This window comes from Stylophora pistillata, chromosome 2, assembly GCF_964205215.1.
Source record: "Stylophora pistillata chromosome 2, jaStyPist1.2, whole genome shotgun sequence".
Taxonomy (NCBI): Eukaryota; Metazoa; Cnidaria; class Anthozoa; order Scleractinia; family Pocilloporidae; genus Stylophora; species Stylophora pistillata.
The window spans coordinates 40,412,378-40,428,904 of NC_142520.1; the positions used below are offsets into that span (position 1 = coordinate 40,412,378).

Sequence of the window (16,527 nt, forward strand, 5' to 3'; positions counted from 1 at the left end):
AATAGCCAACGAGGCGCTACGCGCCTCGTTGGCTATAATCATCTCATATCCAACGAGCGCGAATGGAATAATTGTTTTATTAAAAACGCCACCAAGAAATTATTATTTTGTAAGAAGAAACCGAATTTTTTAGCTCCCTTTTGATTTTCTGCTGACGCGTACGCTTACCATATTTGTAGATTATGGTATATTGGTTCATATACCATAATGGCTAAGCCAATAAAAAGTCTTGAATTGCATTATCCAATGATCCAGTTTTAAATAATTAAAGCTACACAGAAACTTTGGTTGTTCGCCTGCTTTTTGTGTGTTTGGCAGACGGTATGAAGGTCCGGTAGGAGCTTCTCTGTTGATGTCAGGGGTTAAATTCGTGTTAAAATCATTTCAATTACCAGCTTCAGAACGCTATCGCTCTTGCATAGGAAGTTTTCGATCATCGACAAAATCGTTTATTACCTCCAGAAAACTGCCTGAGTCTTCAGCAATACCCCAGAGAACAAACAAATCTGCCAGACATTTCAGCACTCTGCGTAAACTTGAACTAACACCAGATAGGTTCTCCATTGAATCCAATAAATACGAAACCATTACGCAGTGACTATAGCCCTAAATCAACGCAAATAAAAAAAATATTAATAATTCAAGTCTAACTGAGACAACGCAAAAAAAAAAAAATATATATATATATATATATCATAATAGTTTAAGTCTAACTGAGACATCTTCATTAGAGGCATATTACTTTCAAACGTCCGCGTAAATCTCCATTCATCTTAGGCCTAGTTTATACGTCGCTTTACAGTCGAATTTAATTCAGACGAATTTAAGGCAAGGTCCCACAAGCAATTAAATTCAACGATAGCGCGACGTCTAAAACGAATTAAATTCGTCTGGTAAATCAAATTCGTCCTAGACGTTTTATCCGTCTTGGTAAGACGGATAAAATATCGATAACGCGTCTTCACTAGCGTCGCGTCGAATGAAATGCATACATTTTCTTAATTTATTTTGGCGAGTCCGCAGCGACCCGGGGCGAGCTTTTCGAGTGACACCTCTGACCAGAGACACTGCATTTGGGAAGAGAATTAAATTCGACCCTATTGATTTCGACGCATAAAACCACGCCACGATTTATGTCGACGGAACGACGAATTTAATTCCATTAAATTCGTCTGAATTAAATTCGACTGTAGCGCGACGTGTAAACTAGGCCTTAGTCATACAAAAGCTGTACACACCCCAATTTGATTTCTCCGCCCACTACCAAATAAGATCGCGGAATCATAACGCTCAATCCGAAAAAGGAAAATATCCAGGAGAACCGATCAGAACTCAAGACTTCTCGATTGGTCAAAAGCGGGGGAAAAACGCAATGCCCAATCCACCGACAAAAGATGACGTAATAAATCGTAAGAGCCAACAAAAAAGGAAAACAATGGAAAGGGCCCGTGAAAGATGAAAAGGCACGAGTGCAAGATTGTCATGATTGGGCCAATTTCGCTGCTTATTGGTTTACTGGCGCGCGATTTAAAGAGAAAAACTACTTAAAAGCTTGGATTACTTTTGAGAATCAATCAACTGAACATTTCTCAACAATTCAGCTGGTTTTATGTTCACCCTGCCTCCCACCTTACCTTAGCACAACGTAATAAGTCTACAGACAGCTCATTCCAAGCATCAGCAGAGTCCATTCCCGATGATATTTTTATTTGAAGCTTTCCTGCAACAGCCCTCACCTCGCTGAAGGAACGCGAAGAAACGTTAAATTACGTTTTGACAGCTCATTTCTCTTCCTTTATGGAATGCTTACCATTCAAGCTACAAGGTCACTTAAGTTTGAAAAAGCGAAAATTTTGGAGTATCGCGCGGGATTGCCACCAAACGGCTTTCAAGTGTAGTCAGGACTCGACACTAACGGTAGCCAACTAGCCACAAACTAGTACAAATTCAGTTTTGGCTAGTGGTTTCGATTTCCACCAACCAGTTTGGCTAGTAAACAAACTGAAACTGTTGTAAGATTTAAGTTGTCACTTACCACTTGGCTGGTAAAAAGTTTGAAAAGTTAGTGTCGACCCCTGGTAGTTGAGCCTTTTTACAGGCTTCCCAATTTTTTGTGAAGGGATAAGGGCAGTTAAAGTTTCCCACCTGCTGGTCCTGTCCTGGTAAATTGTTCTTTGCACTCCAGACTCCAAAAATCCCTCTCCGTCTATTACTGGACACTGATCACTTTTTCGTGACAAATATTTAAGTGACAAAGGAAGAGGCTTTCCCTGTTGAGCTTGTGAGGCGATTTTTACTAGATACCTGTAACAAAATTGAAGCACAGCAAATTTATTCAGTTGTACAGCGCGAGAAAGAATTCAACCAACGCCAGGTGCTGAAAACATGAAAGATCACGGGGAAAACGTTGGAAAGCATGCAAATAAACGTAAAAAACCACATCAAATTTTAATTCAGAAAAACTCTTGAGACTAAGACACGGCAGGACAGTACATGAGATCAAATTGTTAACTTTCTAACTAAGAGTAACTTCGCAATCCCAATCATCCTTCGCACAGGGAAAAGGGGGGGGGGGAGGGAGGGAGGGATGTTTTTGCCAAGTTATTAAGCAGTCGAAACATTACGTTCGTCGAATTTTGATATTCGGGCCGTCGAACCTCCAAGCATTTTAAAATTCCGTCAAAATACGTTTAAAACTTTTATCAAATCTTAAGTCAAAAGTTAAGGGCGACGCAACTTCAAGTTGGGGGTGATACAACCATACTTAGGAGCGACGGAACTTCACTTGGAGGCGACGGAACTTGAGGCGACCGTCTATCCAATCAGGTAACGCGATAATATGCGCAGGCGTACCTAGCCACTTGCAGGAAAAGAACGTCATTATCTCCCTCGTAAGTGCAAGCAGCATTCATCAATGTATACAACTCGGGAAGACCGCTGTACAGTAAGTAGCCATGTCCACCACAAGCCAGTCGGCACGTCTCTGCATGACGCATGGCTGTTGAGGTCGAAAACGCCTTGAGACCACTGGTGATAGCATGGCTCTGCAAATAAGGAAAAAAAAAAGCCGAAAAAATAAACTCGAGGCAAACTCAGGCCAAGTTTGTTGCAAAAGGAAAAAAATCTACGTGACGATTGCCACACGACATCCTCTGTTTGGTAGAGTTAGCTTTTGTATATTGCAATTCATGAATTCTGAGTGGTTTACGACCCAAAGTATCTCAACTCATATACCATGAACCATTTTCACGGCATAAACAATGCACCCTTTTTTCGCAATGTGCGTCGCATTTTGTTTTTGGTAAGTTCTTGGGTGAGTTTTAGTAAAACTACCATTCCATTCGCGCTTGTCGTAAATGAGATAGCTCTAACCAACTATGGCGGGCTACGTCTCTCATCGGCTTTTTAAGATCTCATATTCAACGATCGCAAATGCTACAATCGTTAAGAGCATTATGAGCGACGGATGCAAATGACAAACGAAAAAAAAACAAAAACAAAAATGCTATTCACGAGGTAAACTATTTGAACCAATGTTCCAATACTAGAAACATGAAAGGGGTTAATGTACCTCTGGCAACATAGACAAGTCTCCCGCTGCAATTTTCCTTTCACGTTCTTGAAAAGATCTCCACACATAATCAAACGCGAATTTTGTGGCATAGGCCAGAGCCAGACCGGGTAACAGTTTGTATTGCTGTGTCTTGTAGTCGATAATCTGGGCTTCGGGTTCACTATTGAAAGATTAAAAATAACTTGAGGTGAATCACTTGGGTCTTTCCTAGTATTTCACCAACACTTGGTTGAACTGCACTTCGTCAAAAAAAACAAACAAACAAACATACAAAAAAAAAAAAAAAAAGGTCCAAACTTGTTCGTAAATTAAAGTACAGTTGTCTTGAGCTGTCGGTGGCCGAAATCATTGTATCGATGGCCTTAAAATAGTTCTCTAGAAAATCGTTTAGAGTCTAAAGTGCCTGTGCAGAACAGTTATCTGATTCAAGTGTGCTAAAAATCTGCTTATACCATAAAAAACGCCGCCATATTCTGTTTGTATTGTAACTTCACTTATTACTTTTAAGCTTCAGTTACTGCGGATTCAGAGCAGGAGAATAGTATCTTTTCCGTTCTAGTAATTTCTTTTTCCATGTGCTTGCAGAGTTCCCTTGCGAGTGTTATCTGTTCTTTTGATTTTTTGTCCTATTATTGACCTTAATCAATAAGTGCCCCCTTGATTAATTTAAAGGCCGTTCACACGGCAGAAAAATCGGGAACGGACGTGTCAAAAAAGTAGTACGGACCGCATAATTTTAGCCGTTTACACGGACGATGTTTTATTACAGGTCAGACAAAAAGAGGCATAAGGACCAAGTTAGCAAGGTTGCGTTTATACTGCAGTTTTAGGGGGACCGGACCAATTTCTTGCATGGGACTACAGTATTTGGTACAGCTGTGTGCTGTTATCGAACATGCGTAATTCTTGTAAACAAAATGGCGACGCTTGATGCTGAGTTATGGGTATAGACGTCTATGGCTCCCAAACCAGAAAAAACACGGGTCCGCACCCACCCCCCAAAACATGGTACGGATTGTTTACACGGGCAAAAATGTGAGGTCCGTACTCCTTTTTTGACACGTCCGTACCCGATTTTTCTGCCGTGTAAACGGCCTTTTAGTACCCTCCTTCCATTAAGCTCCCCCGTCCCCCCCCCCTCCCCCCCTTTTGGCCGAAATTTCAAATAAGCACCTGGGCGCTTGTTCGAGGAAATACGATATACGCCCATACCCTGGTTTTAGGTGACCCTGACGTCGCACAGCACTGTAACGCGTGGCGATGGTGATTGCTTGTGATAACCCCCAGAATGAGTCGCCAACGATGGCTACCCGCGTATAACTCATGGTACCGTACAACAGTTTGGAGTTGGCTGGCTTCGTGAAGGTTCCATCCGGGGACAACTGTTGGTTAATGATAGGAAAGTAATATATGTACAGTGGAGTTTAACTAAGTCAAATCTAAGTAGATTTAGAGAGGAAGGCACAATAACTGAACAAAGAAAATTGCAAGGTTAGTCGATTGGTGATAATAATAATAATAATAATAATAATAATAATAATAATAATAATAATAATAATAACAATAAATAAGTAAATTAAAGCTCCCCCTTAGGGGCTTTTCAGCCACAATGTAGAATAACTAAGTGCTAACTAGCAGGAGGCAGACTAGTGGGCTATTTACAGAGCGAAGCCGAGGAGTTGAATTAGGGGCAACCGAGATCAAATACAGTGAGTGGCAGGGCGGAGGACCTGGACCTGGGACACCGATTAACCTGTAACTTCTCCCTATAACGTCTATACAATATTCAGCAAGAAGGTGATGAAAATACTCAAAATTATCAAGCACAAGTTATACCAAATTCTCGTAACTAACGTACAAGGAAATGTGTAGCAGCTAGAGGGAGGAATTTGCAATCAGATACTGGTAATTAAGAGCTAAAAACATATGCAAAAAAAAAAAAAAAAAAAAGAAAAAAACCTTTGACTGTGATAAGAGAAAGCTTGCTTTTGAGCACTCTGAAAATTGCTACACGGATGTCCGTTAACTGTGTGCAGCCACAAAAAGTTCCACACCCCCTAACGTTTCGTCATCTATGAAAGCACAGTGACCCATTCCAAGTTACCTTGGCAAGACCCATCAGCATCTGGTCTAGTGGAATGCGAACATGGTCAAACATTAGATATCCATTGTCACTCCCGTTGAAAGACATTGAAAACTTGGCTCCAATGTCTCCTATCGTGATGCCTGGATATTTTAGGAAAGTAAAAAGGCTGTTACCTGATTAATCATCCTACACCAAACAGATTGTAGAATTTGTCGGAGTTTCTACAGAAACTCTGGTGCTGTGCCAGTGGGCGAGGGGGGTATCAACTGCGTTGGAAATGTAAATTGGCCTCGGTAACGAGTTTCAAAAGCTGGCGTTTCGAGCATTAGCCCTTCGTCAAAGCGAAAGGAGAAATTGTCTGTTGTGGGTGTTTTATCTGCATAAAAATGGAGCTACACCATTGGCTGAAACATAGTAACGTTACGACGCAAATACAGCTCAAATACAAATGCAAATGCAAACGCAAACGCAGGTAAAAAAACGAATTTGCTACCGGACGCGAAAACAAACCTAAATACAGTCAAGAAAAAGAAAAAAATAATTCGCTGTTCTCCTGTTATTGCGTTTACATCTCATACTTGTGTATTTGTGCTAAAAAACCGCTAGGTTCTTTTTGTCATAAATTTAGAGGGGTGTGGTGTGTATGTGTGTGTGCATTTTTATCTTTTCTTATTTTGCTTCCTCTCTTGCAAAGATGTCTTACCTGGCAAAGGTTGGTGAGTCTCTAGATCTCGTAACTGAACAAGAAACATCTGAATTCCATGATCAGTTCCGTCGACAATTAGCCTTGCGGGTACAGTGGCAAAATTAGAAGTTTTTCCCACTAGAAAACGTTTAAATCAATACTTTAGAATGGTAATATGGTAGCATAAAATAAATATAGGACAGAGTTTAGGCGATACTGTTATACGCACTTTTAAAGCTTCAGGGGTAAATTACTCTTCTTTTTTTTTTCACACGGCTCACTCGACCATGGAGAAAAGGCAAACACATAACTGACAACATTTTAATATTATAGCATAAGATGCAGATTAGTAAAGAGTTCAAGTGATAAACTTATCCGCACTAATAAATCTGCAGGGGTAAATTCCCTTCATTTTTTTTTACGTAAGGTCACTGGAGCACTGGCTATTGAACGAAAACAAGCTACGTCGAGAAAAACCCTCTCTCGTCCCAATCTCTTCTCGCCTAAAACTCCCCGCTCAATACTTGAGGGAGATGTGGATTGTTTTAATAGCAGTAATTTTTTTTTACCCAATCTTTAAAATGCATCTATTCACAACATAATTACGAACATACGATTTCCAGGCCACCATTTACACGCTGAATGAGTCGGAGAGTGAATAACAAACTCCTGTGTGGTCTTATCGTACGTTGCTGTTGTTTCCAAGCCACGCACAAAAGTTCCTGAAAATAAAATTTTTACACAAGATAATTTACAAAATGACTAAATTTCAAATACTTAGCAATTATTTGGGCAAACACGGGAAATGTTGATGAGAGTTATTACTCAATGGTCTCCCTACTCAATGGTCTCCCAATTGCTTATTGGCCAGCTAGTATTGGTTTATTTTTAAATGTGCTAGCTTTAAATGTACCAGCTAGTATTGGTTTATTTTTAAATGTACAAAATAGAGACAATTAAGTTTCTCTTCCAAAAGAGTAACATTTTCAATATTTCCTGTAATACAGACATTGACAACTGTTCAGGCATGGTTATTAATAATAATTAAATAAAAAAATAAACAAGTTATTTAAAGGCAAATAATGTAAGAAGCGATTGCCCAATCTTCCGAGCCAGTGGCTTATGTTAAAAACACTCCACTCTAGGTCAAATTCGAATTTGGAATGTTGGCTTTTGCAGAGGGAGGAAAACCAAAGGACACGGAGAAAAACCCTTGGAGCAAGGATGAGAATCAACAACAAACTCGACCCATGTGACACCAGGTCTGGGAGTTGAACTCGGGCCATAGTGGTGGGAGGTGAGTGCTCTCACCACTGTGCCATTACTCCCCCCTGGTTCATTATTGGAGCCCTGACAGAAGTCCACTGAAAAATGTGGATAAGTCAACTGTAACTTACCCTCTACACCCTAACATCAGTATGCATTAATTCTCCATATTGTGCTTTCTACATTTCCTTAGGTGCTGACAAGGAAAATTTGTTAAACAATCAAGAGCTTTTTTAATTAATGATCATTTCCTTTATTCTCGTGACCTTAGTGTGATTCAGAGGTAATACTGCAGTATGGAGAAATTAGATGCTGGTCACCCTTAAGAGGTTGAAGGGTTAACACTGCTGTTCATACTCACCATGGCCGATTTCAGTCTGGGCATATGTTCCTATTATCTGTAAGGACTCTGCAAGAGGCAGCCATTTGGCTTTTTGTTCTTTAGTTCCCTGTCCCTTTATTGACAGAGGAAAGATTGTACTTTTAACATTTAATCAGTCAGTTCATCAGGGGCACTATTAGGGTACGGGGGGGGGGGGGGGTCCTGAGGTACCAGTGACCCCACCCTTTTGTAAGCATTTTTAGTCACACTATAAAACACTGCGTGGAGGTCCAAATGTCAATCTAGTGGGTACCCTCTCTTTGACACAGTTTGACCCCCCCTTTAAAAAATCCTGGTTACACCCCTGTTCATACCAGGTTTTTTAACAATTAACCAGGGATGCATGAAGCAGGTTCCACAGAAAATGCACCTGTCATTACAGGTGTGCTCTATAAAAATTTGAGATAAAATATACTTGGTCTATTGGAAAGAAGGTTGTATTATTCTCTTTGCAACATAATGAAACATTTGAGTTTCTTAGCTGACCTTTTTTTATTTTTATCTATTTCTGACTGAGTTTCTGAACTTAAAATGTTTAAGAGTGCTACAGAACTACGCACACTAAACATTGAACTAATTCAGAAAGGTATCTATTTTTGGAAACAATTAGTGCTTTTATCAACAAATATGAACAATTTGAGAGTACCTTTAAGGTAGGAATGAACATCCCTTTATGCAAATTGTATGGCAGCAGGGTTTGAGTGATCCTGGGGAAAGAGTTGACACCCAGTAATTTTGCACATATCACATCATGATTTACAATATTGTAATTTTGTACAGCAGTCACAAACTTTTTAAGCCACTTGTGCACAAGGAATTCAAGTACTTTTCGAAACACAGTGCGTTTTCACGATCTCTTTTAAACAGTCATGTCAAAAAGTTTTGAAATTGGTGACAATCCTGTTATTCAAGAGTAGCTAAATTTTGCCCCCATCTGTTACTAAAGATTTGACTTGGCTAAAAACAAAGTATGTTGTAATTATTAGTCAGCTAAGAGCTCTGTTATCTTGGTTTGCCTGAAAGTTGCTTATGATTTCTGTTTACCCCTGCAATTATGCTCATTAAGTCTGCTTCTGATTGAGGAGGACCCCGCACTTGGGAACAAACCATGACTGGACTCATCAATTAGTGGCAGATATCAAGTGACTGTGGCCAACAGTATTTATCAGTAATGTTCATGCCTTTTATAAAGCAATGATGGTCATGTCAGACTTCCTCCTTTGTTTAAAATACACAATCTATACCTTCTTAAAATGTGCTGTTCATAAGGATCAGTTATCTGATGTTCTTTTATTAGCTCCACCATTCTTAAGCCTTTCTCTAAACCTCTCTCGTAAGCACGCCTGCGGTCCAGAATGTATGCATCTTCTTTGTTAAACACAGGATCCTTCTCAACTAATAACTCTTTAAGGGAAAATAAATGGAATTTGATAACAAAAACCATAAATGTTAAAGTGCACCTAAACCCCAGAATTTTTTTTCGCTTAACGAAATAAGCCTATTTTTTGGAGTGTTTCTGTGCAAAAATTTTTTATTTGTTCAAATCTTCAATTTTCTGTGCCCAGTCAAAATATGGAAAATTGGCCACCATCTTGGCTCACGACTGAGTTTAAAGAGGAATGGTTCTAGCGGGTAATGTGACATCAAATCGAGAACATGAAAGTCTGCATTTCACACATTTTCACTTGTTTGGGAAGGTTGTAGTCGATATTGTCTGAAAATATGCCGACTAAGTGTGTTATAGGAGGATGTAGCAACATACAAAATTTGCAAGAGGGTATCGTGCTTCATACATTCCTCACAGGAATGTATTTAGGCGCACTTTAAAACAGATTGTATCCCCTATTTTGACTTCCTCCTGTATAAGGGTTCAAACATGTCCTAGGGTCACCACACAGGAGAGGAAAGTCACCCCAGCAGTTCCAGCTACCATTTTAGTGCAACAATAGAATTTAGTGTAAATTCAACTGAAAAAGTCAACAAACTTATTGTACAGCACCTCATCCCAGTTTCCGTTGACAATAATACTTACAATACAATATACCTACCAAAAATCCCTTATTCAAGCTATTTTTGCAGATTAAAATCAAGTTGAATGCAGACAGAGTAATTTGACAAGTTAGATCTACTTTCCTTCCACCACAAAAGCTGTAATCTGATTGGCTACACCATTTATTCTGTGACAGATATTGAGTACAGAGAGTAGTCTAACTGAACAGTGGGCAATTGAAAACAACATACAATAAAACCACGAGCCTTAAAGGATTTACACCCAAACAGTAAAACTTAAATCCGCTCTCGATTCCTCCCTATTCCAAAGTTATCACGGGATAAAAATCTCGAGCCCTTAGTCTGGATGTCGAATAGGCAGTAGGTTATGTGTCACGCGAGAGTGTCTGGTATAAGGTCCAACATACATACTATGGATGCAAGGGTCTCGGTTCTTGTGACATTTCTCGAACTAAAGTGTCAATTTCCTTTCGAACGATGCATCTTGCATTTGATCGCGTTCGATACAGATGCGTTTGCTATATTCTTCCCAATTGCACGATTGGATGAATTCGCATAGTTTATTTATCCGAATGCCATCTGAAACTATTTGCCGATCTTCAACTACCTCTCGATATTCTTACCTAGGAATTTCTTACGCTCTGTTTTCTCTCGGCCTCCATGAAGCAAGTACGTTAGTTCCGTTGTGTCAAAAGATGCTTTTCCTCGTTCACGGGCTAAATCGGGATTTATTCTACTTGACGATGGCTTCGTCATGATACAGAGCACATACGTTCAACCAGAGATACTAAATTACTGTGCATAGTTACGTAAGGGCTGTAGAGCTGACGGGTCCAGTCTCCCTCGGTCACCCTAAAATGTTCAATTTGTTTCGGTGATTATCATTTAATTTCGATTAGCTAAAAATTCTAAAAAGATAAAAAATCTTAATTAATTTTGTTTTCGTTGTTCATTTATGAAAAGGAACTCATAACTCTCAGTTCATAACCCAGAGAGTTGTTTTAAAAAGCCGACTCTAACATCCCATTTTATAATTGTTTTTATCATGTCATTAGCTTTCCATGAATAGCTCATTAATGGCTTGCAATAGAAGGCTGGGAGTGTTGGTTTTTGTGGGAAAAGGCTGAATGGTATATTCTCGCTCTGGTTTGATTGTCTGCTTGTTATTTTTTGCAGCGAAATACACACAACATGTTAGAGGAAGATGTTGCATGTAAGGAACTGGATACCTTGGAAATATTTTTCTTTTCGAGTGTATGGGGCCATTAATTAGAATTGGCAAAAAAATGAGAAAACTTCGTTTCATGTTTTTAAGAATCAAGCAGTGTAAAGGCCATATGTGATTATCTCCTACTGCTTGCTTGGCATTTGGGTTTTTCTCTAACGTCCAACTAATAATCACATACGGGAAATAGACATTTCTTCCTTTTTTTTTTTTTTTAAGGGAAAGTTTGTTGCTTATCATTTTTTCTTTTATGCATGTAACAAAATATCATTGCCACCAAAATATCTCAAAGAGTTTCGTGTAAAAGCGGAAAGGGAAATCCAATTCAATAATAAACTAGTGTCTGAAGTTAAAAAGGTATTTGTTCCATTACGGCTCCATCAAAACACAAACAATGCAAATTGAAAAAAAGTGCTTATTCTTTCCAATCATGTGAATTTATGGCCTTGTCCTAGTTGTCCCTTGGTGTTTATACTTACGGTATAGTTTTTTCTCTCTTTTTGAACCTACACAGCTGAAGGAACTCAAGACCGAAGCACCGTTTTATGTTTCCAATGCGAGTCAGTTTTCAATGAGCTGAATTACAAGTCAGTTTCTTCTCGATTTTCTGTTGAATTCCCGAATTTTGTGGGTTTTGCGCCTGTTTGTGACATACACATGGGGTGTATGAATGAAAGCAACTCTCAGTTTTCTGTAGTCAAGCCGTAAGGCAAAATTTGAGAATGGGAAAGAAATCTTTAGCTGGAGTCATACATTCAGTTATCAAGAGAGAAAAAAATTGCTTTTTGTTTGTGATGTCTTATGGTGTCTATTTCACGCGATGAACATTGAGGCACCCGCGACATCTTTCAGAGGCTCAATATAATAGACGGGGATAATATTACGAACGATTTAAGTTGGAAAATTTCTCTCTATATATCACCTTGCGGCCTTCTGTTAGCAGTAGGTGACGCCACCGGCTGATAACCGTTTTTCTAGTTATTTCTCGACGAGTAAAAGACGAGGATGATTCAGTTTCATAAAACATAATTTTCATATTCATACCAATGAAATAATCTTTCACTCTTTTGTGGCTGACAGATGTGAGGAAATTCAGTCATGTATCTGATGCGCGTCAGTCATTTCGACTCACTGAGGTAGGTCAGTATCATGTCTATTTCATAATGGATTCTATCGCGAGATTTAGGTGTGCAACCTACATTTGCAATCATGTTTAAACTGTGAATGGAAGCTTCGGTTTTCTGGTTTAAGTAGAAAGCCCAAATTGAGGACGGAAAAAAATTAATTTGGAGTTTTATAGTTAGTTATTTTAGTGAGGTACAGTCGGTTTGTGTTTGTAAAGTTCAATATGGTTTCTGTTTTATGCGACAAACTTCTCTGATAATTACGGAAGCACTTTTACGAACTCTGTTAGGTAATACGCTTATATTTGGCCAAAGTAAGAGTTTAGAATCCTCTGACTTACGCGATGGGGACAGTGGCCACCGGTTTGTTACAGTTCTGAGCCATTTTCCGAAGTTCCATAGATTCTGCCGCTTTTATGAACATTTCTGGGTAAATCACCCATCGAAAATCTCATCCCCTCCCCATAACTTAATGCGATTTGAGTAAACGAGGGCTCGTTCCATGTCTCCATCAGTAGCTCTTTGAAGTGGTATAATAGTCTCTGCGCGGGTAAAAAACGAATTAAACTGATGAAGTCTTTCAGCCCTCACCGCGACCCACAGTACCCTCGTCAACCTTGATGATGCTGTAGATCCGCAAAAGTTCCAGTGGAGACTTGTTATTTATTCGTTCTTAAAATTTATTCAGAAAATGTTTACAGTAATTTGGGTCGTCACTATAAGGAATAGTAGCTAGAAACTGTTACACCATCACAAGTCTTTTTTTTTTTTTTTTTTTTTTCCAACAACTTTATTGACCATTACACATATTACATACAGCAAATTAGACGACCTGAAAGAAATGGGAGATATGTACAAAGTGATTTAAAGTGATAAGGAGGAAAGGTGAAAAGGGCTGGTGCGAACGGGACACGAGGACCCATGCGAGGCACTAAAAGTGATAAGGAGGAAAGGTGAAAAGGACTGGTGCGAACGGGACACGAGGACCCATGCGAGGCACCGCCCATGGTACAGATAATGATTTCAAACACGATCAACCAAAAAACGGTTAAAAACTAGGGATGGCAGGGGCAGGAACGTACAATTGACCAGGTACAAGGATAGAATATGTCAATTAATTCATGATACAATCCTATGTATTAAGAGGTAGGTTTCTTTATTTCAGAAGAGACGAATAGAATTTGAAGCGATGGAAACCGATTGCTGTAAAACAACCCCAACAGTGTTACTAGAGCTTGGATTACGAAATAATATAAAAATAAGCCCGCATGGATAAAATCATGGCGAATATAACTAAGGATGGAAATCATACGACAACAAGTCCAGAGTTTTTCTGCACCTCAGGTCTCGGAGCAGCTCAGACGATTTTCGTTTCAACTATAAGTCTTCCTCTATCCATAGTTGCTATTATAGGAAATTTTCTTATCATCGTCACTCTCCGAAAGGTGTCGTGCCTTCGTCCACCCTCGAAACTTTTACTCGGTTGTCTTACTTGCACAGATTTGGGCGTGGGTCTAATTTCATTTCCTCTTCACAGTGGTTACCATATGTCTCCAGAGAACTCAAAGAGTTGTCAATACTCCCGAATACTTTTTAGTACTATCGGCTCAATATTCTGCGCGGTATCGCTGTTGACAATCACCGGAATAAGTGTGGACAGACTTCTTGTTCTGTTACTGGAACTAAGATACAACCAGGTAGTAACTGCCAGGCGAGTAAAGACCATTGTTGTTACTTTTTGGGTCTTCAGCACTTGCATTGCAGCGATAGTCTTTTACAGTCTTCGTGCTGCTGTTGGCATCGCTTGCGCATTGTTGTTATTATGCATGATGATCTCTACTTTCTGCTATACCAAAATTTATCGCACACTTCGCCTTTCTCAGGCACATGTCCAGGATCAAGGTCACAAAATACAACCGAGTACAGAAGGAACTCAACTGAACAAAGCGCGATACAAAAAGACAGTGTTCTCAGCACTGTGGATTCAAATGACATTATTTGCATGCTACCTCCCATTTTGTTTCGTTGTTGGTTTTATTTCTATCAGTGCATGGAACACGTCATTGTTTAACTTTGCCTGGGCTCTAACTTTAACTCTATTGTTGTCAAATTCGACTCTAAACCCATTCTTGTATTGTTGGAGGATAAGAGAAATGAAACAAGCAGTGAAGCAAAGGATTAGACAGTTTTTTTGTTTCCCCAATGAGGAAACTTAGAATCATGGTAAATTCAAAGGGATGCCATGTCATTCCACTGCTCTTAACATGGGGTCGAACTTTCCTCTGTGAGGTCGCCGATCTAGACCTAACCACTTCGAGTTAAATGACAGCATTATTTATGTACATTATTTATGCACTTAATGGATGTATCCAAACAAAGGGGTAGATTTGAATTTGGAGCTTCAATAAAGTTGTATTTAAGAGAATACGAGTAAAAGGATGTTTATCTTCCCGTTTGGGCGGTAAAAATAAAGCTATGATAAAATTAGAAATAAAAGGAATGCACTAAGTTAGATTAGCGCTTATATTTAGCCCTAAGTTAGTCTTGTAGGAGATATGAATCGGCTAAAGGAAGTTATTTCATTGCAATATCTAATGTTTTTGAGTATTTAAAACTGATTACTTTACACTTCCTCAGGGAATCTTGCCTCGTTTAGATAAACGCATGCAACGGCAATTCGAACTCTGTGTAGAAGCATCTTCAACCAGAACCACGAAAACCATAAAAGTAAGCCAATGCCGGAATGAATCACCTCCTAGCGCGCAACTTAACCAGGATATTTTTTGATATAGCTGGTATCCTAAGTAGTTGATAATTTGAAGTGTAGAACTAGAAAAGTTACCAGGTCTTTCATACATGACGGTATGTTACCCATGTTAATCATACAGTAGTTCGCCTTGGTTTTCGAAGGTTAAAAAAAAATTGTTCTTTAATGAAATCTTTTCCTGGTCTTAATTTTTGCAAAAGGCTACGTCTTGTTCTAACTTACTCTCGCATATTAGCGCTTCCTTCTATTTGGCGTGCGGAAGTCGTAACATGATTAGTTTGAAAATGTCAAAGTATCTGGAAGCTATTAAAATCATATACATTATCCTGAGGATATATCATCTTGTTTAGCTACATGGCTATGTTTATCGATTAATACATGTACAAAATTCTCGAAACTAATTGGCTAACCAGTTTGTCATGGGACACCTGAGTTCGATTTTCATACTTAAAGACTGCTTTTCTCCTTTACCGACACTTTCACCTCACCTAAAACGGTAATTCTTAAATAAAAACACGATATCAACGGGTACTTAATATTCTCATCGCTGCTCCAATTATGCTTTCAAACATACATGACCATAGGTCGAATGATAGGAGTAAAATCACTTGAGAACAAAAAAAATAATTGAACCTTAGTATGACAAATTCTAGAGTGAAAGAGTTGAAACTATCATAAAATTTAATAAGACGAAATTATCCTGTATCGAAAAGACAGACACTGGGAATTCATCATCTGAGATTAAGTAGTTTTGTAAACCAGGCGATGCTTAAAATCAATAAAAACTACTAGCCGTCCTCTTTACCACCCCTGCTTTAAAAGTATTATATGTTCATGTCTAAGGTAGCTGACACAATTCTCCCTGAAACTGGAGGGTAACCAGATAACTTACCAGCGATTCAATCAGCCTCCTGGCTCTATATTTGTACTTCATTTCAATGTGTCATTGAGAGCCCAATTTTCTTAAATTTATGAGGGCACAAGAGCAATTAAAGTATCGATAATGTTGTATTTCTATAGCGTATTCCCTTACTCCTTGGAGAATGACGTGCGTTCCTCAACGTTCCCTGCTAATTAGTACAAAGAAGATGTAGGAACAATTATAACAATGATGAAGCTAAGAAAAATAACTGTGTAATCAATGAATAAGCAAAATGTTTCCTGTTTCTATTGTTTGAGCATCATTTATGTTGGATATATTTTGAATGGGAAAGATGGAAAATTTTAAAATTATTTAAAGGCTGATAGTTTCGAAAGAAACTGTTTGGGGCTGCGTCGGTGGGAGTAACGCTTAGCTTTTGTAATCGTTACGGTGACCAATTTACCATTTCAACTTTGTTGATATATCCAAATTATTCAAAATTATTTGTCGACTTAATTCAGATAATTCTGGACTACACTCAAACGA

The 16,527-nt window shown here is 38.9% G+C and overlaps 2 protein-coding genes across 2 annotated transcripts in view; one reads left to right on the forward strand and one right to left on the reverse strand.

The window, feature by feature from the left end:
- LOC111333867 (peroxisomal acyl-coenzyme A oxidase 1) overlaps positions 1-10,812 on the reverse strand; it is a 15,661-nt gene extending 4,849 nt beyond the window's left edge. The window contains exons 1-13 of the mRNA XM_088748954.1: positions 10,627-10,812; positions 9,238-9,397; positions 8,640-8,700; positions 7,973-8,066; positions 6,960-7,067; positions 6,364-6,483; positions 5,679-5,800; positions 4,787-4,956; positions 3,572-3,734; positions 2,854-3,044; positions 2,146-2,304; positions 1,635-1,740; positions 457-606 (exon numbers count right to left, since the gene is read on the reverse strand). Of these exons, the coding sequence (XP_088605080.1) occupies positions 457-606; positions 1,635-1,740; positions 2,146-2,304; positions 2,854-3,044; positions 3,572-3,734; positions 4,787-4,956; positions 5,679-5,800; positions 6,364-6,483; positions 6,960-7,067; positions 7,973-8,066; positions 8,640-8,700; positions 9,238-9,397; positions 10,627-10,759 (1,737 nt within the window). The 5' untranslated portion in view covers positions 10,760-10,812. The remainder of the gene's footprint in view (positions 1-456; positions 607-1,634; positions 1,741-2,145; positions 2,305-2,853; positions 3,045-3,571; positions 3,735-4,786; positions 4,957-5,678; positions 5,801-6,363; positions 6,484-6,959; positions 7,068-7,972; positions 8,067-8,639; positions 8,701-9,237; positions 9,398-10,626) is intronic.
- A 2,335-nt stretch (positions 10,813-13,147) lies between these two features.
- Positions 13,148-15,444, forward strand: LOC148739490 (adenosine receptor A2a-like). The gene has a single exon (XM_088748962.1). It carries the CDS (start codon positions 13,621-13,623, stop codon positions 14,566-14,568), a length of 948 nt encoding a protein of 315 aa, XP_088605088.1. The 5' UTR covers positions 13,148-13,620; the 3' UTR covers positions 14,569-15,444.
- Positions 15,445-16,527: the final 1,083 nt, after the last annotated feature.